At 40.6% G+C, this 24,654-nt stretch overlaps 1 protein-coding gene across 1 annotated transcript in view; it reads left to right on the top strand.

The window, feature by feature from the left end:
- The first annotated feature begins 1,241 nt into the window (after positions 1-1,241).
- FHIP2A (FHF complex subunit HOOK interacting protein 2A) overlaps positions 1,242-24,654 on the top strand; it is a 37,302-nt gene continuing 13,889 nt past the window's right edge. The window contains exons 1-12 of the mRNA XM_082309772.1: positions 1,242-1,421; positions 9,286-9,364; positions 11,311-11,480; positions 13,618-13,722; positions 14,072-14,194; positions 18,485-18,778; positions 19,635-19,831; positions 21,031-21,145; positions 21,251-21,327; positions 21,432-21,624; positions 22,855-23,024; positions 23,896-24,039. Coding sequence (XP_082165898.1) covers positions 1,377-1,421; positions 9,286-9,364; positions 11,311-11,480; positions 13,618-13,722; positions 14,072-14,194; positions 18,485-18,778; positions 19,635-19,831; positions 21,031-21,145; positions 21,251-21,327; positions 21,432-21,624; positions 22,855-23,024; positions 23,896-24,039 — 1,712 coding nt within the window. The 5' untranslated portion in view covers positions 1,242-1,376. The remainder of the gene's footprint in view (positions 1,422-9,285; positions 9,365-11,310; positions 11,481-13,617; positions 13,723-14,071; positions 14,195-18,484; positions 18,779-19,634; positions 19,832-21,030; positions 21,146-21,250; positions 21,328-21,431; positions 21,625-22,854; positions 23,025-23,895; positions 24,040-24,654) is intronic.

The following is a 24,654-nucleotide window of genomic DNA, read 5'->3' as shown; positions in this document are numbered from 1 at the left end:
TTGGTGTTCACTCATCTCCAAAATTTAATGAAAAAGTTTTTCTCCATTTGGTACAGGTTCTCTTCCCTTTCCCATACTGGCCTGTCACCTTCCCAACATTTCACTCTGCTCCCCCAGTGCCAAATCAATCCTGTTCCCCTACTTCCATTTGCCCAGCACCCAAACACTGTCACATGAATTGTAGCTGTTCTCAAAGCATCCCACCGCCCACCAGCTACACCTATAACCTCTGCTCACTCCACCTTACCTCTGCTTTTCTTGTGGCATGGGAAAATGGCAGGGATGATCTTTTTCTCTGAAGTGTTTGGCTTGGAGGTGAAATAAAGCCACCTTTGTCTTCTTCAAAGCTCTGGGGAAAAAAAAACAGCAGTGAAACAGGTAATGTGCACACTGCCACAAGCCCTCTCATGCTGTGGTGCACTGCAAGCCCCAGAAGGACCGCAGTCAGCCAGGACCATGCCACCAGCTCCGCCGGCCTCTCGCCCAGCAGCAACAAGGTGTCACTGACTTTCTGAGCTTATCACCCTTACGCTGCTTTGTGGAGAGCCGGGCATGTCATTGTTTCCCTGAGGACCTGACGGTCCCTGCAGGTCCCAACTGTCCCGGCAGACAGCGAGCCAGGCCCTCAGCCACCCACGCCAGGGCTGCTCCTGGTCCGCGCCATGCTGGCAGGCGCGGGCGGAGGCGGCTGGCTCCCAGCCCTCCCGAAGCAGAGGCAGGTGTAGACCCAGAGGCCTTTGCCGGAGCCCGACGGCAGGCCTCTGGGCACGGAGACGGGGGTGCTGGGCGCCTCTTCCCCCTCGCCCCCCTGCCCGGGGGTTGCCTGCAGAGGCGGGGGTCTGGCTCCGGGCACCCCGAGCTCGCTGCCCGCTCCCACCCCGGCTGTGTCCCACACTGGGGGCCGGCAGAGGGTCCCTGCCCCGGGCAGGCCCGGCACAAGCGGCCCCGTTCGATCGCCAAGGGCACGGCCGGCGGCGTCCCCGCCCGGGCGGCAGGAGGGTGCTCTCGGCTGCCCGGGCCCGCGGATCGGGCCGCCCCGGGCGGAGCGCAGCCCAGCGGGCCGGGCCGGGCCGGGCCGGGCCGGACCGGGCGGCCCAGCCGGCCCAGCCGGGCGGCTGGCTGCGTGCGGGGGGTGGCGGCCCCTGCAGGCCGCGCCGGGGCGGACACCCGGAGCCTCGGCAGCCGGCGCCGCAGCCCGGCGGTGTCAGTGCCACGGTGTCCGCCGCGGAGCGAGAGGCAGAGCCGGCGGCCGCCCGCCCGCCCGCCCGATCCCCGCGGCCAGGCCCCCGCATGCAGCCCTCACCCTGGAGCGGCGGCGGCGGATCGAGGAGCTCTCGCGGTCCTCCCGGCAGCGGCTGCTCCAGTCGCGGGACAGGATGTTCTCCAAGTTCACCTCCATCCTGCAGCACGCCGTGGAGGCGGTAAGGCCGCCGGCGGGCCCGGCCACGCCAAGCCGGGGATGCGAGCCGGGCCTAGGCGCCGAGCGGGCCCCGCGGGGAGGAGCGGCGCGGGGCGGGGGGCTCGGCCCGCTCCCTGAGCGCGGCGCCCCGTCCCCGCCGCCCGCCCCGGGGCCTGCTGCCGGCGCGGGGCCGGCGGCGAGGGGCCCCGCCGAGCAGGTATTGCCGCCGGCAGCCGCGGCCCTGCCGATCCCGGCTCGCCCCTGCCGCCGGGCAGGGAGGCGGAGGCCGAGCTGCCCGGGCGAGCCCCGGCCAGCGGCGGGCCCCGCGCGGAGCCCGGGAAGGGAGCGAATTGCCCGGGCCGGAGCTGTCGAGAGCCGGAGATGCCGGGAGAGGAGGGAGCGGCTGCTGCAGCCCGGGGCTCCGCGGCGGGCCCGGGCGGCCCCAGCGCAGCCCGCTCGGCCGGCGGGAGCGGCCTGCGGGCTGTCACCGCCGGCACCCTGCCTTCCTGGTAGGCCCCGGTGCCCCGCGGCCGGCCTGAGGGCAGCCCTTACCCCGGCCGGCCGGCCGTGCCCGCTGCTTTCTGCGAGGCGAATAAGAAAGGAGGTGAATTCAGGAAACTCCTCAGGGTTTTCTTCTTGTCGTGGCCAGCAGACAACAGTCACCTTCTGCTGTGCTTTTGTGTGATGTTGTCACTTCCAAAACGATGTTTTCACCCCTGGTTTCTTTTTGAATTGGGTAGGGTGGCAGGGAGGCCGAGGGGACCTGGGGCTGTGTATGTTCAGTTAGGTTTCATCATGGAGCCTCACGCATCTGTGCCCATCGCCGTGCTGGGGAGAGGAAAGCAGCAGGGCCCATTTCTGCAGCTGCCATTTCTGTAGGCCCCGTTCGGCTGCCTGCTTATCAGGACTCGTTTACTATCTACACGATTTATTTTTGTTTGCCTTTCAGTGAGGTGGGGTCCTGGTAGTAATGTCTCTGGCTTTCAGCACCTTTCTCAGTAAGCGAAAACACCTACACGACTGAGTTTGAAGAGGTGCATCTTTGGTTAGGTGCTAAAAACTGGCAGTGAAATACTGCTGGAAGTAAAGGCGGAAAGTGTTGAAGGAAGATGGTTCAAATGGTTGAAAAAAAAGAGCCTGCAGGCCAAATCCTAATGGTTGAAAAAAGAGCCTGCATGCCAAATCCTGCCTCTTGTGAGGGGCACCCTTTGTGCCTTAATGTATGCCTCCATGCTGCAAGTCCTTAAGCGTATGCTTGACTTTACGTGTGCCTGTAGTTCTGCAGTCTTTAGCAGGACTGTTCAGGTTTTAAAGTTAAGCATGTATTAATTAATTGCAGGTTCCTAGTTTGGTCTTTTAGTGGTAGAGTGGCAATTGGAAAGAAATGTTTTAAATAATGATGAAATGACTTATTTGAAAACTCTTTATGACCACATATGAATGCCTTCAACAGACAGTGCTTTCATTGGAGGAGTAACAGAAATTAGTGGCTGTCTGACTAAAGAGATCTTGTTATGGTGAGCTGAGCCACATTTTGAATAAGAGCGGATGACTGAGAGGTGCAGGAGTGGAGGAGAAGTTATTCTTTCAGGCCTACCGATTCAAGATACCTAATGAAAGTTATTCCTAGAAGAACGTTTACATTATTAATGTGTACAAAAACAACAAAAAGAACTACACTTACTTGAGATCCATAAAAAACTAGGAAGAATGAATCAGTTGAATGGAAAAGGGGAGAAGTAGACATAGTAGGGACTATATGATCCTATTTAATTAAAAAAACAAAACAAAACCAGAAGCAGATTGATAACATCATTTTGCAAGTGACTGCTATCAAATGGCATGCTATTTGTCCTTGCTCGACTCTGGTGTCCCTTTTAGAATTGCCTCATCCTACTAACAGCGCTGTGATGAGTCTTCCGATAATAAATACTGCACTAAATTGCATTTACAGGGTTGTGACAAATACTGAGCACCACATGCTAGGAAAGAAACATGGAATCACAAAAGCAAGAGGGTATTAAGAATGTTTCTTACTTTATCTAGGAAGTTTGGCCCACTAATTCAAAGACAGAACTGAGAAACAGAAAGTTTTAACCAGTTTTGGGGCTGTATGTGACTAAATCGTTGTTTCAGTCTCTCTTTAATAAGTATGCGGGCTACTTAGCTGTGCTACGCTGAAAATGAAAACTGGTGTAAATCCTAAATATTAGATAAGTCCATCTTGATGCTGCCTGCTGTTTTCAGAACCTAGAGACTTTGGAGCATCATTTTTACTTGCTGTTATTGTTGCGGCGCAAGTATAGTTTGTGCAGCCTCACGTGGACTCTGTTTCAGCCCTGAATATCAGCAACAGAACTGGTAACTAAGATATAAATTCTCAAAGGTTTTGGGTGCCTACCTCCCAGAGGAATTCAGTTGCAGCTGAACAGTCTTCAGCTGAACTGGACACTGAAATACACTTGAAGTGCCTAGGCTTAGCTTTCATTGGTAAGGCTACTTTAAATCAGAATTATTCCGCTAGCACTTCTCCCCTGTCGTTTCTCCTGCACATCACTTGTATAATGCTCCCATCCTGCCTCAGGGCCCGCAGGCCTGCAGATTTTATAGAGGTGTGTTTAAATAGTAAGAGTTCCTATGTTATTAGATAATCGTTGTTATCTTACCCTCAATATGCCATCTCTCTGAACTGTGACGAGGAGTTCCAAAGGTTGACAGTCTAATACACACAGGGGTATTTGCCTTTCACTTGTTGTGAGTGTACTGCTCTTTAATTGACTGCCTTCATGACAGCACTGTGATGAGGCAAACATAAGGGACCAGTTGCTTTTTATTAAGACTTTTTCTTACCTTGAATAACTCAAAATTTCAGTCTTTTCTGCCTAAATTGTCCAAGTGTGTGAAATCATAGTCCTGATTTTCATTACAACTGAATCCTAATTTTTGCCACCTCTTACCATCTGTCAATCCTGCCAGTATTTTAGATATTTTTGCCCTTTCTGGATTTCTCTGCAGCATCCAGATGAGCAAGCACCACTGTGGTATCATTGTCCCAACAGAGCATCCTTAAATTGGGTTGGGGAGGTTGGTGAGAATGGTGGAGGGGACTGCAGTCTTTGTTCTGTTACCTTACTTCAGGGCAGAACCGAAATGTCATTTCTTTATGGGGTTAATACCAGTGAATCTGTGACAGTTTATCTTGTCCCCAAGATGTTTTCTCTTTGCTATGCGTTTCTGATATACTTTCATCCCAAACATATTTCAGGAGTGCTGCAATCTCAGCAACATACTAAATGTAGTGTACAATAACAAAGCAGCAAGTTAGACTTATTTTTTCTCTTATCTTGTGCTCTTCACTCATGTTTCCCTAGACAAAATAGCTTGTCTGCAAAGTGGTCACTTGGTGTTCAAAGGACTTTTGTTTGTGTTTGATTTGGGCTTTCAGGAGATGTTTCATCTTAATAGTGAACTCAAAAGGTACTGCTCCAAAGTCATTAACTGTATAATTGCTCAGAACAAGATTTATTCTACTTGAACCCACTTTATTTGATGTAGTGACCTCACATTACTGATTGTTTTAATATTGTGCTGCTATTAACAAATTATGGTGACAAAATTTAATGCATGGCTTGCAAGCATGTGCAGTCTTAATTTTATACTTGAAAGCAGTGACCATTATAAACGGCTGAAGAAATAAAGTAAACCTTCAAGCATTAGTCCTTTATCAGATTTTCCCTCAGGGCAAACCTTCACACTAGTAAAGTAGCAAGACCCAAGGAAAACATCAAGTGACTGCTGTAGTTTTCCTCATTTCAGTCAAGGGAGTGTGCGTGCACTTCCCCTTTTTTTCTGTTTGGCCCAGTTTCTGCTTTCTTTTTCTAACCTGGCAGTACTTGTTATTCTTTTATACCGTGTTTTATTTCCTTTGTGAACTTGCCCAAAAGATATTGCAGGTTATCACCATCTTCAGTTGTTTCCATCCTTTTCAGTGTTGAATTGCACTTCTGAAAAGCATACCTTAAAAATATGACAATAATTTTTAAATACACAAAGAAATTGCTGTTAAATACTGAATATTTACAGGTTTCTTTCCTGTTGTACGTTATTTTTTCCTCCTGCCTAAACACAAATTCTATATACTTTTGAAAACTACGTGGAATTGTATTTTGGTCAGATTTTATAACGAGCAGACTGTAGTTCTGGCCAAAGATCTATAATTCTCCTGAGAACAGCAGTTTTCCTGGAAGGAGTGGGGTTCAATCATTAGTAATGTATTGTCACCAGAATGATAAGGCGGCATGTGTTAAGTTTAGCTCGTAAATGAGAACACTCACTCGCAGGAAGCTCGACTGCTGGAGCTGGGGACCAGATGGAAGAGCTGATCAATGTCTGCTCAAATGGGCTGGTTTTTAGTAGTGTTCAGTGAGTTTTGGCTATTTGATATACCAACACCCACACTGCAATCTTTAAGATGTTGGGTTTTTTTCCCCCCCAAAGGAGGAGAACTTCACTTTGAGATCAGAAATCAATAGCTCAAAATTAGTAAGAACACATGTGATATTACATCAAAATGAATTAATATGACTGTGAGAAATAACTGCACTTTTACGGTAATTCCTTCAAATTAGACAAATAGCGGAAATTAATAGCCTTCACAATGAATTCTGTTTTGCTTCAGAATCTTTATACAAGTATGTGTGTTTTACAAAAGAGTGATTACTCAGGTTGGCAACTGTAACATGTATTTCATCTCAGCTGGCAGCTAATAATTCATCCTAAAATAGAAACTACAACTTCATCCTAGGATTACCTGTCCTAGTAGGGTTAAAGCATGCCGACCAAGTGTTTGGGAACTTAGATTTTTCTAATGCTTTCCAGTGCTGGGCTTTGTTTGTGTATAAGCTAGTATCTTAGTCTTGGTCTTTACCTTGATTTTGTGTCTGAATAACTAGGTTAAGAGGGTTGGTGTTTTGGTTTGGCTTTTTAATTTTTTGTCAGTAAAACACTTCTCTCAGAATAATGTATAGCATTGCTGGAGTTAAGTCTCTGTTAAATGTGTTAGCTGTGCTGTAACAAGCAGATTTATACTAGGTCCATCTGCAGTGGGAAGAGGAATTTTGGGGGTGGGAGTATTTGGGGGTGAGGATACTTTAACTGAACAAGTAAAGAAATACAATTTTTCTATATTGTTGGGGGTTGCCCGGTCTGGTAGCCCAATGCAGGCAAAGCTGCCACAGCTCTATCACCAGGTCCGGTTGGTGGCAAGGTTGATCATATATTCCCAACAGGCGTGCATGTACACACAAGCATAGGTGCACACACATGCTAATGGTATCTCTGTTTGGTAGCTCTGTCTTGCAGTCCTTGATCAGAGAAGACTCTGTGAAATCACTGAGTATTTTAATTAAAAAAGGCAGGACCTGTCACTGAATTACCTCTTTACCTCTGAGAGGAGTCCCTGGAGGCGTTTGTTGGGAGGGAGAATGTCTGTATCCACAGTTCTCTCCTGCGGTGGATAAATTATTGACAGTGCTGAGAAGTGAAATCCTTTTCCTGGCACTGCTCAGGGGCACTAAATTCATCTCAAAGCAGATGAGGCTAGAAGAAGTGGAGAGGAAAATTGCATCAGTCAAGGATAAATCTTTAATGTTATCTATCATGTGTTACTTTGGAAATAGAGTGGTCTGAAAGGCCTGGTATTCCTCAAAAGTGGTCTCTCTGCCATTCATCAGCTACAGTTGAGTTTTCGGTATAGTTTTATTACAGGAAGATGCAAAATGATCATTACATTGCTTGAAATACACATCTACAGCAGCAAGTGTGACATAGGAAGCACGATACAAAATACTGTGTGCTCAGTCTTCAGTTTGTTCAGTTATTCTTCTGAATTCCAATAACCTAGTGAACTGCGTAGTAAAATAAACTAGTTTTGTCCAGCGTGCAGTGTCCTGATACTTATTCTGTGGTAGCTGGTATGCTAAAGTGCTACTCTCAGTGCCCAGCCCTGGAAACATGGAAGACTTAATGAGTCCACAGGCTGTCAGGGAATGGATAAGCAATGTAAGTTTGATTTCCTAGTTGCCATTTGTGAGGGCACATTTCCGCACAGGATGCAGGTGTAGATAGTTACCAAGCACCACTGCTTTTTTAAAAAGTCTTGCATTTCAAAGTCCTGTGTGCAAAGGGTCGTTAACAATTAGCATTCCACTTTCTTATCATGGTAGGGCATGCTGTTCATATACTGGGCTTTAATGTCTTTACCAAGATAAATTTAACTGTCATTAAATTCAAGGAAAAGAAAAAACGGTTGTGGAAAACTTCCAAGGCTTTTTCAGAGACCAACACTACCTAGTGAAGAGTATACAGATGTTTGAGCCTTGTGCTTCTGTTTGTCCAAGAGCTGAGGCAACTCAGCACTTTTTAGGCCCTACGAGGAGACAGACAGTAGAGGAGTTCAGAGTTATTAATCTCAAATGTGGTATCTGTAGCTTCTGGGGGGAAAACTTTTTCATTGTGAGGGTGACTGAGCCCTGGCACAGGTTCCTGGAGAGGTTGTGGAATCTCCATCCTTTGAGATATTCAAAAGCTGTCTGGACATGGTCCTGGGCAACCGGCTCTAGGTGGCCCTGCTTGAGCCAGGGGGGTTGGACCAGATGATCTCCAGAGGTCCCTTCCAGCCTCAGCCACTCTGTGATTCTGTTAAGGACTGGACTCCATAGCTTGTCGGGATGGTTCAGCTCCTTATCCTTCCAAAATGGACAGGCCAACTTATACATGGGATTCTTTCTGTTTTCCCACAGGTCTCATTGCTACCATCATGTCAAGTGATAATCCTTTATTTCGGGATTGCCTATAAAAGAATGATTTGAGGACTTGATTGTCCAAGAAAAGCCTCAAGCAAGTAGGATTAGGCCTCAGTAACAACAGACTCTCATGTGATCTGTTGAGTGGAGGGGGTTTTCCCTATAGGATTCCTGATTTTACCAGCTCTGAACATTTTATATTGTGGTCACAAATTCAGTGTTTGCCTCAAGTCTCACTTTGGAGAGCAGAGTGGTAAAATGATCGTGGTCCTTCTTTTTTCACATGCTGCCTGTGGTGTAGCAGTTGCTTGTGCCCATGGTGTAATGGGCTGCAGGGCACCCAGTTCTCAAGCTCGGTGAGGAAGGAGCAGTACTGATGTTGACGGGGTGGGAGGCTGTGTTTCGTTCTTGCAGCATGTTATTCCTGGATGCCAGTCACGCCCAAATGGCCATCCCAAATTCCTCCAGAAAAGAGGAAACTTCCTTTTCTTTCAGAAATGAAATAAGAAATGTATTTGTTAAAAAAAAGAACAACCTGTCAAACTCTGGGGTTGGGCCTGATGGGCAAAAACCATGAAACAAAGATTTTTTAAAAGTTGTGGTTAACAGGAAAAAAAGGCACGGCAAAAACTGCATGAAGCAGCTAATCAGTATTTTTAAGGGAGCAGAGGGAGAGAGGAGAACAGTGCATACAGAAAGGGAAGATGGGATCAAGAGAAGATGTAAAAGTACATGATTTTTTCCTACAGGACAAAACTCTGAGATCTAAACAATTAAAACCTACATTTCTAGTGTTGCTTTGCTGTATAAGCAATTGCTTTTGTTGCTTCAAATAGATTGGTCATAGAGACATCACAGAGATTATTACTGATGTTCACAAGCTAGGCAGTATGACATGGGGCTCATGCCATGAATAATGTATGTAGCCCTTGTTAAAGGTAAAAGAGCACAGAGTAAGAATTGTAACACTAGTCTGCAGCAGTTTACTTGCAAATATAAGATAAAATTCAATTTAATCTCTGAGGAAATATGTTTATTTTATTCCTAACTGGTTTTTGTCTGTTGTTTTTTTTTTCCCCACAGCTCGCACCTTCTCTTCCATTACAAGAAGATTTCGTTTACCACTGGAAAGCAATCACCCATTACTACATAGAGACGTCAGGTAAAACAAGAAAACATTCTGGTTTTGTCTCTTTATTGTGAAAACTAGAATTCCCAATTGCAGTGTTGTTAAACAGTAAAGATTAAGAAATACTAAAATGAGTCATGTCTTTTAATAAAATACCAACAATAATAATGAGTAATTAAAAATACTGTGTACCTCCATTCATCCCTTAAAAAGTAGGCATGAAAAACGATCGAGGGAAGAAGGTCTTCTTTCCTGAGTACCATGTAGGGGATTGTACCTTTTCACATCTGACCCAATTTCTATCTTCACATATTCTGTTTAAACAGACAACTACAGAAATGTAGTCCCTGCTGTTATCCTTTTTATTGTTTTGCATGAGGGATTTTCTTTTTCTTTCCAAGATTTTAACAAAAGTAATTTTGTGGTCATAGATTTTACCAGACATATCTGAATTCTGTGTGCTAGTATTAGGTATTTTTTCTTTAGTGTCTTGTCTCCATGAAAGCTATTTTGATAACATAGCTCTGAAAAGTGAATTTGTGAGCAGATTCAGAACACAGTTCGTTAAAACTTATTCAGACCTTATTCTGCTTTTCTAAAAAATGGGTATTCTGATGAAATACGGCTGTAGTTGCTTTTTCTTAAATTTTTCCCTGGTTTCCTGCAACAGTTATGCAACATTTAAATTTTTAATTTTTGGTCCTAGTTATTAAACTATTAAGTTTTGAAAGTGATTGTTACCATGCTTTCCTCAAGCTTATTAGTTCTGCATTTCTGCTAGAGTAGCTATTGGAGCTGTGTTTGTGTCTGGGACTGGTGATCTTGTTTATATCAATATTTACTCTTACAAGCTGAAACTCAACCCTTGGTTCTAAATACCCATCTTTTGGAACGCTATGTGATGTTTCCTAAGGTAGAAATGACAGGGTGGTAGGGGAAAACTGATACCTGCGATTATGTGGTGCAGAATAAAAGCTGACCTCTCTCCCAGACTTCCAAAAGTCTTGTGAAAAACAAGTTTTCATTCAGTGGATATATTTATGTCCTCTGCAGTGGGAGCAGAATTATGTCTAGGAAACTCAAGCAAAACACTCTAGGCTAACTGGAGGTTGTGGCAGAGACCAAACACTTTGTTAAGGCAGTTCTCCTTTGTGATCTTGTTGCCATTTGCATGCGAGTGACAGTTATTTTTAAATTATTGCATAAGAAGTAGTAACCATTTCCCTAGTGGGATATGTGTTCAAGTAGAATTTAGCTGAAAAAAATAAACAGGAAGATCTCCACATGTGGACGTGCTCTACAACATGTTAATGCCAGCTCCCACTGCCAGTGGCATAAATCCACAGCAGTTTCATGACGTTAGTATAATGAAATCAGAGTCTTACCCTTTCCTTCATAAAGTTTGACTGAATGCTATCTTAATGCAGAAAGTATAAAAAACAAATCTAAAAAATTTGAAGAATAAACAGCATAGAGTTTGGGTTTTTTTGTTGTTATCATTAGAAAAACCATTTATTTTGTTACCTAGTTTGTAAAGGAACTGATCAGCTGCAAATTAAGCTGATCTTAGAGGCTGTTTATATATTTCAGAATACTATGTGAAGAGTCATAAGAGGAAGTTGTCAAGACAGGGTGGATACTAGCCGGAAGATTGAGAGCTGAACCTTTCTCTCACTACGCATGGTTTCTGGCTGTAAACGTTTTCCTTTTTGACTGTGTAATTAATGCATATTTTGAAATTTGGTGTTTTACTTTTTCCTCATGGCAAGATTAGATATCTGCCTAATGCATATTCCAGTTTACATTTCCAGATTCGGTTCTGAATATTAGATTTAAGACATGTTAAAAAACTTTTGTACTATATATATAAGATTCTTTAAATGAGTGGTCATGTTTTTAAATCTTAAATTTGGAACTGAACTTAAGAAAAGCGAGGACAATATTTTAATCATTCTTAATTGCACATCTCTTCTATTTAGATGACAAAGCTCCTGTGACTGATACCAACATTCCTTCTCACTTGGAACAGATGTTGGATATTCTAGTTCAAGAAGAAAATGAGAGGGAATCAGGCGAAACAGGACCATGTATGGAATATTTGCTACATCACAAGATTTTGGAGACACTCTACACACTAGGAAAAGCTGATGTATGTACTTCTCAGCAGAGCAGATTATCTTTTGTGTGAGCTCCTAATTGTAATAGGGACTGAAGTTCTACAGTAGATGGTAGTGTGGGACACTAAACTCTAGAAACTAGCTGTTAGCGTATGTTACAAATAACTGTCTTTTACAAGTGTGATCACAGTGAGGCAACCAGTGAGATGCTGACTGGGCCTAACCCGGAGATCTGTTACTTGCCACTGATAATATTGACTGTGAAGCTAGAAGTAGGAGAAACATTTCTGTTCAGTCTAGAATTTTTCTGGCTTCTGCAAGACAGTATTGTCCCTCTCTCTCCTTTGTTAAGTGTTGGGAGATTCTTGGGTGAAAAGTGCTGTATCAAATACAAATTTTGTTTTATTTTTCTGAATGTGATAAGTTATTGCTCAGAGATACTTCATGTCAGAAAGCATTAATTTAAACTGATCCCCAGACAGCTTTCACATCCGAGTCTTTGGTGTGAATGCAGCCCTTGGCAATGTTGTCTGGTTCTTCTCATGTCTGGTTTGTGGCACAAGTGAAATTAGCTTCATGGTCTTGGTGCATTCGTGTTGCTGTCTTTCTTGGCAGACTTATGAGCTGAAATGTATGGAGTTGGATGGATCACGGGGTGAATTAACTTGGCAGCCCTTGTGCTAGAACTTTTTTGCATTATGGAACAGATGCAGTTAGGAAAGCATGGTGTGTGCTGTTCCAAGGATAAATGGAGCTCTCCGTGGTTTCGTTCTCAGTCAGCCTTTTACACGTTGTCATGAGTTTTTAATCTGCTCAGTTTTACATGTATAGAAAATGTAGGGTACTAGCTGTCAGAGAGTGGGATGTTCCTTTCTCTGGAAGGGCCAGAGCTGTCCTACGATCAGGTTAAGATACCTGATGTGTTGAAAATACTTGCTCAGAAATACAGCTCGTTCAGTAATCTATAAACTTTGTCCAGAAACCAAGATGAAGCGGAGACATATGTGAAGCGGGTAATTAGTAGTATGTTTCTAAGAGTTGAGAGAAGTCCTTTTGCACTCATGCCAATATGCCTGTACACGTAATTCTTGTACAGCCTGTCTTTATACTTTGCCACTTGTGAGTTGATACATCTGAAGTAAACACACAGTTCAGTGCTTGCAAGATGTTGCAAAGATCTGTTGCAAAAAGAATAATATCCCTTCACAGCAATCACTTAGACTTATTACATTATTGTAGATGCACCCTGATGGGACACATTTTGGCATTCTTTTCAATGGATTGCTTGACAACTCAGTGATAATTAGGGATTAATAATCTCGGGATATTTACCTTGGAAGGAGAACCAGGTTAAGCAGTTGTCATTCCTGGCTGTTGCCACCCATGCTTCATTCACCTGTGCAGTGAACCAGAGGAGAGAAATGTGGGTTAAAATTAACCTATGGAATAACAATATTTTTTAACGAGGTAGAACATGTTAGAGTCAGGGGGGATTTAGCTAGAAACAAAGGTACATAAAGGACCACGAGCCATCAGATCTCATAGAGATAGGAAAGTACTTTCATGTGACATGGTGCATGAGGGACAGTAGAACATGGTCTGGATGGTCCACAGATAAATGTGATTTATATTCTGCTGAATCTCAGGGAAAACAACAGCTTTTTCTTGTCCTGGAACATCTATGCATTTATAAACACTTTATCTGTCTAAGGTTAATTGCTCACGAATTTAAAAAACCTTTTGTAGACGTGAAGATGTTTATAGTTTATGATCATATATTTGTATGTACTGACTCACTGAATTGCTGGATTTTGTGGCACAGTACCGTAAAAGACAGCTGACCTGTAGCTAATTAATTCAGAGTTAATTTCCCCCTTATCACTGTATTGATAGGGAATATTTCCTGGAAAGATTGGTTGAAGTCTTCACTAGAGCAATTGACTGAAATAATGAATAATTTGAAAAAGAAAACAGTAATGAGATGCAACATTTTTTGTTGATCTCTGTTAATATCGATAAAAGTAATGTGTTAACAGATGATGATTTTTTTAAAAATACTTTTGGATTAATTATTGCTGTTTAATTAGCCATTTTGAGTGACAAATTTGCATCTATGTTTCTCTCCGCATTCGTTATATTTTTGTTATTGTTCATCTGGTTTTGTTCCAGTGTCCTCCAGGAATGAAACAGCAAGTTTTGGCTTTTTATACAAAACTTCTTGGAAGAATACGGCAACCTCTTCTTCCCCACATAAATGTGCATAGGCCAGTGCAGGTACTGTTCAAATTTTAAGTAAACTATATTTTTGTATGACAAGTTTCTCTTACTCTGCTGTAGGTAAGGGTATCTTTAATTCTTCCATTGTTGAATGAGTTAAAGGAACTGCTTGAGTGCAATATCAGTTTTAATGTATTTATGATTAGAGCTTTGAACTGCCACTGCAATGCAAGTCATAAGTAATAAAGAAATCTTGCTCATAGCAATCTAAATCTAGAGCAAATGTTCAAGTCAGTAATCATACGCCATTGTAGTATGTATATAGAAAAAGAATTCAGTCCATCATTCCTAGAAAAAGCTCTAACTTACTCCCTGTCTTAACTGTTCACTTTTCTTTATGTGACAGAAATTAATCAGGCTGTGTGGTGAAGTTCTGGCAACACCAACAGAAAATGAAGAAATTCAGTTTCTCTGTATAGTATGTGCAAAGCTGAAACAGGATCCATACCTGGTCAACTTTTTCCTTGAGGTGAGTAAATCAAATCGAAATTTTCCAGGTGTATTTACTGTGTCACTGACAAAATCCAATAGAGAACTGGAGGTATCAGATTGTGCTTCATAGCTTAGTTTTCATTCACGCTGTGATTTTTTTCCTGTGATATTAGGAGGTTGGTTTTTGTTTTTTTTTTATTCCAGAGACTTGATACATCTGATTATTTTTACTAAAATTTCATTCAGGGCTCACAAATACACCTGCCTGAGGGAAACCTTGGATTTCTTAAGTTATTTTGTCTTCAGCCCAATAAAGACTAAGGGACAGATTGCATGGGGCATTGAAAACTTGCAAGTTGCTAAGTGTTCTGCAGGATTGGGCCCTTATTTGGTAGTGGCACATATGGTCTAGCCGCAGTGCCAACTCACAATCTACAATATGACATTATTTTCTGTCTGTGAGAAAGCCAAATATCTTTACTCCCTCTTCAGACTTAACATGTGGCATTGATGAAATCAGAGTGGGAGGAGAAAGAATTTCTAGACTGCCTTTCTGTTCCCATTTAGAAGGAGCATATAAAAGTTTAATTTATAAAAGTCCATTTAGAAATGCCTTGTGCTCCCACTTTGATGTTTCCTATAGTGACACAGTATGTATTAAGCGCGTGATACATAGGTGAAAAGATGTAGATATAGTGTCCTCCAGGAATACTTTACAAGCTTTCCACAAACAAGATCTGTAACAGCAGAGGCTGTAAAACTGCAAAGATAGATACATTATTTTTCATTGAGTATATGAATATCACTTGTAAGTCAGTAGTAAAGAATGCATCTTCAGTTTATTTTTACCTTCATGAAATATAACCCTGATTGCCATTGTATCCACTGTAGTTGTACAAGCAGTAGAAATGGTGTAAGGATTGAAAAGTTAGTGTTTAAGCATTAGAAGCACTGAGATATATTACATGCAGAATATGTAGAAGTCCAAACCAGGATTACTTTTAATGTCATTTATGTAAGTTGTATGGTTTGAAAAGAACCTTCTGAATGACTCCTGTACTCAAATAATGCCTTGAAATCAAACCTGAGAACCCCAATCATAAGAACCACAAGTGTTTTGTCAGACATTAGTGTTCTTCCCCAAAATAGTAACATTACAATATTAGAAATCAGACATGGAAAAGCAGATGATTCCAAATTTCAGAGATCTCTGTTTTCACAAAATGCCGGCTATAGAGTTCAGGCAAGCTGAAGAACATTTCTTGTAGCTCTTGTTTCCTTCACAACATTATTCTAAATGTCGTAGCCTAAGGCATATGTCTTTACAACTTCTGGTAGTTGTTTCCAGATAAGGTATTTGGGGTGCAGAATTGTCCTTTATTAGAATAGAATATTCTGGTTGTTCACATCTATGCCTCTTAGAGGTGCTATTGTCGTGGCTTGATAGCTGTTTCTGACCTTCAAATGTATGAAAGGGTAAATTTACAGAATTCCGTGTAGCATTTCTCTCTCAAATTTCCAACACATATAAGCTGAAATGCAGATACATCTCTGCAAAGCAGTCTGTTTGTATCTGTTAGTTTTGCTTCCTTCTTTGACTTTTCCTGATCATTTTCTATGGTATGTTATGAACATAAAAACCTGAGTATGTACAAAGCCAGGATTTCCTCTGTATGATTCCACATCAAATAGTTTATTGATAGAATGCTGTTTGTATTTTAGTAAAATCTTTCACCTATATTGCTTAACCAATAAGGCTATATAGCATAACTGTATCTCTCGGGCAAGTTACTTTTGTTGTGGAAATAAGAACTGGAAGAACTGCATTCTACTTTTTTAAACCTTTAAAATCCATATACTAATTTTATTTTGTCTTTAATTTATTCTGTTATTTAAACTGAGTTTTCCTTGGTTTTGTGTAGAGAGAAAGAACATACATAGGAATGTTTGACTTATCATCTCTATCTCAGTCATTATTTTATGCTAAACTTGTTACCTCATGTTTTTCCTTACTTGTTTATTCCTTAGTTGCCCCATCTCATCTCATCCCATCTTATGTGAGATACTCCTTGCAACTGACTGTTCCATGCAAAGGGACACTTGATTCTCTGTGTTTCAATTTCTGCTCTTGAGACCTTAAACAAGTTCTAAGATAGTGTCCATTAGAAAGTCGTACCTTCGTTTTATAAAATGAACAATAGTTTCACTATTAATTTCTACTTTCATTACTACAAATTACCAGCTTTATATTTCTCACCATGAGTTAAGTAGAGATTGTCATTAGCTGTGATATCACTTGATTTTTTCACAGAATTATTTTTAAATCTATTTGAACTTAGACATGGCATGATCCACCACAGATTTTGAAACTCTGATAGTTGCATATCACAAAAATACAAAAAGGTATTTTTATATTGTCTGCTCTCTGTTGATGCTGAATTGACTTAGAGGAGTACTTTGTCTAGAAAGCATTGAATGTGTGTTTTATGTAACCTTTTCTATTAGGTCATTCAGGATCCTGTTTTGCACCTTTGCAGGAGGCAGGTGAGCAGCTAAGCTGCAGAATTGCATGATTAGACAGTAGGAAGCTTAAAAACACGCGAAAACTCTGCCTATGTGTTGTTCAGTGTACAGACTGCTTTGTGTCACCTGTCAATGTAAGAGTAATGGGCTATGGACAAATTTCTAGGGGCATTTATACATTTATATATATTAGGTCTTCTCATCGATGCCTTAGCTAAACAAACTATGGCCTTTCAAATGACAGAAGAGTCCAGACATGAGGTATTAGGCTGGTGTAAGATAAAATAAGTATTTTACAAAACGTTACCTAATTTTTGAAAAAAGTAACTTTTCTCTTTGACAGCCCTTCCTGCTACTCAAGTAGTGCCAGCAACAGTGTATAATCCCGGATTGAAATGCAGTTCCAGCCTTTAGTTCTGCTTTATGTGCCAGGCTCATCATTGTGATTCAGCTATTCCTGTGTGTTGATAAAATATATGGGAGGATACTGGAGGACTTTAGAAGATATAGGGATAAACAGACATGGTTCAGACAGACACATTTTGGTTGCTTTGCAGCCTTATGCATTTCACACTGTAAAAAAACCCCCTATGTTGAAGGAGTAGTTTTTCTACCGTAGTCAAAAATCATACTTATTTTATAGCATGCAGTGTGCCGCTTTTACCACTGGGTTGCCTCTCCAGGGAATTGGTTATATGAGTATATCACAACATTCAGTACAAATTTCCACAAAGAATGCACATCAATCAAGCAAGCATTCACAGCAGTTCTCTAGTTTGCTGCCTGAGACTGTCGTGTAGTTAGTCCCTGCTGGTTTGTATGTACTAAACGCCATTAACCCCAAATGGTTACTGTTTTAAATTATTAATGCTTGAGATATATTTTTAATAATTTTGGTGTTGTCATAGAGGAGGGAAACCATTTGGATTTATAATCTCACTACTGTACTCACTTGAAAAAATGTCTTGTTCTGAAGTCTAATTTATGGTTCTAATAAAGTATTATTCACCCGTGCTTACGCCAGAAGAATGCTGAATTCTTGCCTTGCTGCTAGTTTCTTCTCGGTATCACAGAGTACAAATTTAAATGTCTTTTTATGTGCTGGAGACAGATTTATGGGAAGACAGATGGGTTGCTTTCTTTCAGGCTAAGGAGAGATGCTTTGTAGCTTCCGAGAAGGTTCTCTGTGATCTATTACAGTATCCAGTGCCCAATGCTAGCTTCTAGTATCTTCTGTCCTTTCAACCTACTCAACTTTTTCTTCATGAGAAACACAGCTTGAGAGTACTCTGCTGTCATAAAAGTAGTTTTTTTCCCTTTCCTCTTGAAGATAAAATCTCAGGAAGTTTAGAATGAATTTAATTGTATGACTCCAACTAGAAATAGTGTTTCAGACATTAGATGAATTTGAGGCCTTGACCTAGAAAGGAATGTTTTCTAGTATGTGCTAAGGTCTAAAGGTACACTCATAAGGTAAATGAAAAACTTCTATCAAATAGTGGGCAAATCAAGTGAATATGTGCCTTAAGTGGTGGAGAGTAAAAGGTGCCATTTCTTTGTAAACGGCATACTCAGCCTTCAAGCAAAATGGTACAGGGCTTAAGAGAAATTTAAGCAGATTAAAAAATGTTCTAGGTTTAAAAACTCCCACGCTCCCGCAACCCATTACATTCTACATGGTTACTGTATCCAGCCTTGTAGAGAACTACTTCAAATGCTGATGTGAAAAATTTGCTTTTAGTAAATTTCTGCTTCAGGATGAACAGTAATTTCAACTGTGTAATTCCAACAAAATGCTTTGCAGAGTAAGTTAAAAGCAATGGCTTCCAAAGGATCAGCAAGCGTAATCACAGAAGACATGCTAAAAGGCCAAGACTTGTTGACAACAGACACGGGACAGCCCGTTCAGCCTGAAGAAACACCTGGTGCAGCTGGAGCGGAGCAAATGGAGAAGGAAGATGACCTCCCGCAACAGGCAGATGATCTCTCTTTCAGTCTGGATGAACTAAATGTCACATCATCGCCCGAGTCCTCCACTGTTTGTCCAAATCAAGACTATAATTTAGTGAATTCTCTACTAAACCTCACTAAAAGTCCCGTGAGTTTTTTTTTTGTTCTTTTTAATGTGGTAAAGTGAAATAGTTTGGATGCTGTGTGAAGTGGGCAGAGGGAGTGAATATACATGTGTGTACACACTGTATTTTAACTATAAATAGTAAAACAAGGCTTGTTGCGCAGGCAGTTTTTGTAAATTGGTAATTTTCTTTGCTGATTCAGATTAAAGTTAAAATATTATTTTAGAAAATGAATATTAAGTTTGTTGATGGTAATGTAGGTGGGTTTTGAGCAATTTGTATAGGATGCTGCATGTTCCACAGACAAGCTACATAGGATAATCATTAGGTTAGATATATCACAAGAGAATATTTAAAAATTTACTTTCAATTGTACTGACTTAACCAAACCCACTTTTTTTGTAAAGGCACTGGGCTATCTCTAGGGGTTTGATTTCTTTTAAAAACAACTGCTGTATGTCTTACCCAGCTCCATCCTTGAATTCATACTCAGATTCCTTCAGAAAACTAAGAGGGGGGTTGGGTAAGCCTATAATTGCTACAGCAGTGTTGAGAGCAGAAAACCAAATCTACCGGTACACCTTATTATTGTTAATTGATAGTTTACATTGTCTAACATCTTGGTCTTAAGCTGACCTACAGCACTGGTCTGTCAGTCTGAAGGTTGCCATTGCATTCTTAGTATTTGACATGTGAGATTCTTTATTTTGTACTATCCAAATTCAGTAGAAATAAATTGTAATCACTGGAAAGGCAACAAAAATAAATGCATTCACTCACTGTGGGGGAATGGAGAGGTTTTATTTGGGAGATGTTTGCTTCGTGATTTAAGTGAGCTTCATTCACCTTCTGATTAATTCTTCCATGCCCTTCTGCCAGGACGGACGGATAGCAGTGAAGGCCTGTGAAGGCCTCATGCTTTTGGTGAGTTTGCCAGAACCAGCAGCTGCCAAGTGCCTGACTCAAAGCACTTGTTTATGTGAATTGTTGACAGACAGGCTGGCCACCCTCTACAAAGCCCTGCCTCAGTCACTGGATCCCTTAGACATTGAAACAGTGGAGGCAATTAACTGGGGGTAAGAATTTTATTTTTGTATTTAATACCCAAGGTGACTTTACACCCCTCCCTGAAACTAATTTTCTATAGGTAGATAAGATGTGTAAAATATTCACACCCCCATGCTAAAGTCTCAAGAGCAGAGCTGAGATCCCAGCTGCAGCATAGTGGTACAACTTTGGGCGTCCAGTGTACCCGTGATTTCTGACATGGGGCCAGGTTTGGCTGCCAGTCCCTTGCAGAGATTCCTCAGGGGGCAGGTTTTTCCACTGAACTATGTTAGCAATTTGTAGTGGTGTAGCTGCAGTATCAGGTACAAATTATTTTCTTGTTCGGACGTTAAGGATTTAGGAAACAAAAACTTTGCACTGTACACAGTGAACGCTGTAAGCTGCTGCAGGGGGCAGGAAGGGTGTCTTTGATAACAGGCTGTTGTTGCAAAATTTTTGCAGTAGAAAAGAAGAAGGAAAGAGTTACTGCATAACTCATCAGCATGAAGCAAAAGATACATGCCAGTTACCCTAACTGCTTGCATGCTAGATTCTCAAAACATTTCGCTTCCCCGCTCTGCCTTCATTATTATCAATTGCTCATGATCTATTAGTACTGAGACAAAAAATAGGTATATGCAAAATAACTAAAAAAATTTCTGGTGGTTGGAGTTTGAAGTTAGAAGGGAAAAAACCACAACTTTGAATAGTGGGATAAATAATTATTGGACTGCTTTACCAAAGAAAATGATGAATTTGTTATTCTGTGGAGCCTTTAAATTGGGATGCATGTTTTTTTCTGAAAGATACAATCTGGTTCAGGTATACACTGTGGTTTTGGTGGACTTGATTGAGGTCGCTTACAGAGTAGAGAAGAACAATTGCCTTCATTTTATGGTTCTCTGACTACAGGAGTTATTGATTCAGTTTCTGTGGTCTGTGTTTCCTGGGAGAACAGGCTAGGTGATCAGTTTTCCCTTCCGACTCAAGAAATACTTAACGAAAGAGAGTTCTTCTGCTGTACATACTATGTATCCTTTAGCATGCCACTGAAAACCTGTGTAATAATAGCACTGCCAGATTAGTAGAGACTGGCAGAAAAAACTATTTTAAGGTTCACTTCTTTGCAAGTAGACCGTTAATTATTCTGTTAAGTTCAGTAAGAATAAAGTCCAAGATTCTTCAATTACTTGTAGACTAAATAAGTATTTTTCCCTGTGTTCTCTAGTTTGGATTCCTATAGCCACAAAGAAGATGCATCTGCTTTTCCAGGGAAAAGAGCATTGATTTCGTTTCTTTCATGGTTTGACTACTGTGATCAACTCATCAAAGAAGCACAAAAGGTTTGAAATGTTTACATATCATACAAATATATTCAGCAAATAAGTAGTTCCAGTTGTTTCTTAGCTTTTGAGTTTGAGACATACCATTTTGTACTTTTGTTTCAGACTGCTGCTGTTGCTATGGCAAAAGCTGTGCGGGAACGATTTTTCATTGATGTTATGGAACCCCAGCTGATGCAAACGTGAGTAGCATCCTACAAGACACAGCAGAACAGAATCTGAATCAAGCTGATTTTTTTTTTCAGCTGAAATCCACTACATATCTGACATGAAATTTTTTGTTCAGTTCAGAGATCGGAATCCTCACATCAACTGCACTATTGCATCGCATTGTGCGTCAAGTGACTTCAGACGTCCTGCTGCAGGAAGTAGTTTATTTTATACTTGGAGAACACAGAGAGCCAGAAACTTTGGCAGACATCAACAGACATCCGTTGCGACACAGGTTAATTGAACACTGTGATCATATTTCGGATGAGGTGAGAAGCGGTAATGATATAATGGTATCTGCTGGCCAGTTCTGTCTTCCGTAGAGTCTATAAAAACACCATTGTGAGGTCTTTTCACATTTGTGTCAGCTAAGTTTTTTTGCGAAGGAAAAGCAAAAAAGCACTATAAATTCTCTTTAGAAAATAAAAGTCAAGCTGTTTTCTCCAGCTACCACATCGTTCCCATTAATAAAGATTCTTTTCTAAATTTGCTTGCCCCTTATGCGCATGTTGTTGGGCTTGCTCATCTATAAGATAGGGCAAAATCGGTTTCTGTAATTACATTTTAATTCGTGCTTTGTTATATGTTGCATTGCTGTTATTTTCCATGTTGTGTCAATTCTGTCATGTTATCACATGAGGTAGAGTTAAAGTTATTTTTTTTTATATATATAAAGTAACTGTGGTCCGAGAATATACACAATGCCAATTAAAAGACGATACAATAACTTTAAGCACTTTACACACAGTAAACGTTGTTAAAAAAATTGTCTTCAGTAAAATCCCTCCTCAGGAGCTGCTTGTTTCATTTTTTCCATGAAACAACCTCCACCCTCTACTTTTTCAAATAAAAAACAAGCTTGCCTGAAATACAGATCTATGCCTTCAATAGCCATTTTTTTTAGAATGCTTACCTGCTCACCCTGTCAAAATCAGTTATCTGTATAAATCAGTTGATCTTTGCAAAGCTAAGCACTCTAAAGCTGTCTTTAAAAACTGTCTCTGTATTGCTTAAAGTCAATCTCCTTTTAAAAGCCTACATAGTATCTCCATGTAAAAAGCTTAGCCTATAGCTCTAGTCACAATATCCCAGTATTACTTTGTTTTATTCTGGGTATTTATTACTAACTTTAAGTCTGTTCTGTGTCTTGCTTGCACAATGATAACCATCTTCCAGCATGGATCTGATTGTAATATGGAAAGCTAAGTTGTAAGTTCTCTTGATGTTCTTTGTATTGTTGTTTTGTCAGTTTTTAGAAAAATTTTTGTTTTACAGGGAAAAAATACATCCACATATTGATTTTCAAATGCGTATGAACTCTTCATCCATGTTTATAGCACATTCAGTATAACAATTTCCTAATTTTTCTTAGGATTTTTTCTTCCTTCTGTAACATAAATAAGCAATTGCAAAGTTCTACAATGTAAAAATCAGATATAAGGCAAAAAGCATAAGGCAGCAATGCATCAGTTTATTGAATTTTTACTTTTATGTTGCAGATCAGCATAATGACTTTACGAATGTTTGAGCACCTTTTGCAAAAACCCAATGAGCACATTCTTTATAATTTGGTTCTGAGAAATTTAGAAGAAAGAAACTATATGGAATACAAGCCTCTCTGTCAAGAAGATAAAGATGTGGTAGAGAATGGACAGATTGCAGGAGCAGTGTAAGTTTCTTTTTTAAGGCAAGTTTTCACAACAGCTAACTTGGATCCTTATTTTTAGAACAAAACAGGTTTTTTTTCAGGAAGTGAGCATGGATAGCACTTTGAGTGCTCTATGTATTAATCCGTATCCATAGAGTGATGCAGAAATTATTATATCAGCAACTTATGGAAATTTTTAGAACAGTAACAGAAAAGCTAAAATTATCAAAAGCCTCTTTCCAGAACAATAGGCACTCAAAGGTCTTCATATATCAGTTCACTTACGCACCTACCTAGCTTAAGTCTATGCATATTTGTATTGTTTTCAATTAGATTATTCTTGCAGTCAGTCACTTAGGTGTCTTGCTTACATTTATGTTCTTGAATCATTTTTTGGTGGAAGAACTTTTCTGGGACACTTCACATAAAATCCCTTTAAATACCCTGCGTAACTCTCGTAACTCCTTTTTTTTACTGATGGAGGGGTAAGGACTAGTCACATCAGCTATTTTAGGCATCTTAATTTAGGTATTTCTGAGTCATCTAAAATAATCTAATGACTTCCTGGAGTGTAACTCTCTCTCGTGTAAAAATGTGGCTAAAGAGTTTAAGTGATTTAATGCAGTGATTTTGTATGAGTCAAAAATGTCTACTCTGTTGCTCAGATCAAGAAGTTATGATTTTTCTTCAAACCAAAGTTTGTTGGGCATTTGTAAAGGTTACTATTTTTGCATATTAATTAGGTAAAAAGATGTGCATATGATAGTGTTCTGGAAAACATCCTAGTTGTTCAGAGATGAAAAACAGAAAGCATGCGTTTTGACCCAGAGATTTTCCTGCCTTCCATAACATTCTGTGAATGATTATGTTTTTGTCTAATATAACCTCACAGAGACCTAGAGGAAGATCCGTTATTTACTGATCTGTCTCCAGATAACACATTGTCAACTCAAGAGTGGCTCAGTGCTTCTCCACCCGTCAGTCCAGAACATCCAAAAAATGATGGGAAGACTGAAGTTCATAAAATTGTAAATAGGTAAGTTGAAACAAACACTTAAAGAAATCTCTGAATGTGTGGGTGTCTGCACATACTGTGCAAATCAAATGTACTCTGTAATGGATGTTATTCTGTGCCAGCTGGTAAAATGACTCCACAGAAGGAAATTATGTGGCATTTTATCAGAAAGCTACTCCTGAAAGATTACAGCTTACAATAAGTAAAAGTAATTCAACATAAATGAGGAAAATAGAAGAACTTTACAGCTAATAGTCTAGTTGAATACTCAGAATTCATGATGAAAGCCATATTGATTATAAAGCTTTCTTTTCTCAAAAATATTTGCTATGCTTAAACTGCTGTTACAGGACTTGGCCTCCCTGGAGAAGTTTGGGGAGCCTTGCTATAAAAGTTTTAGGGGAAAAAACCCTTCAAACTTCCTGAAGTTCCTTAAACACATATATAAAAGCAAATAATTGCCGTGCTAGAGATAACCTTCTATTCCATGAAAATCAAGGGGCATCTCTGTCACCTGTAACATACCTTTGTGCATGTTAGATGTACTGCAAATTGGATATCACAAAGAGGGCAGGCTCTGCTCTAAGCAACTTAGTGATGGTAATTCTCTTAGCAACTAATATTAGGACAAACGCT

Source organism: Platalea leucorodia (genome assembly GCF_965183815.1).
Source record: "Platalea leucorodia genome assembly, chromosome: 4".
Lineage (NCBI taxonomy): Eukaryota > Metazoa > Chordata > Aves > Pelecaniformes > Threskiornithidae > Platalea > Platalea leucorodia.
Note: the sequence above shows the minus strand (reverse complement) of the source record. Positions and strands in the feature narration are given on the sequence as shown.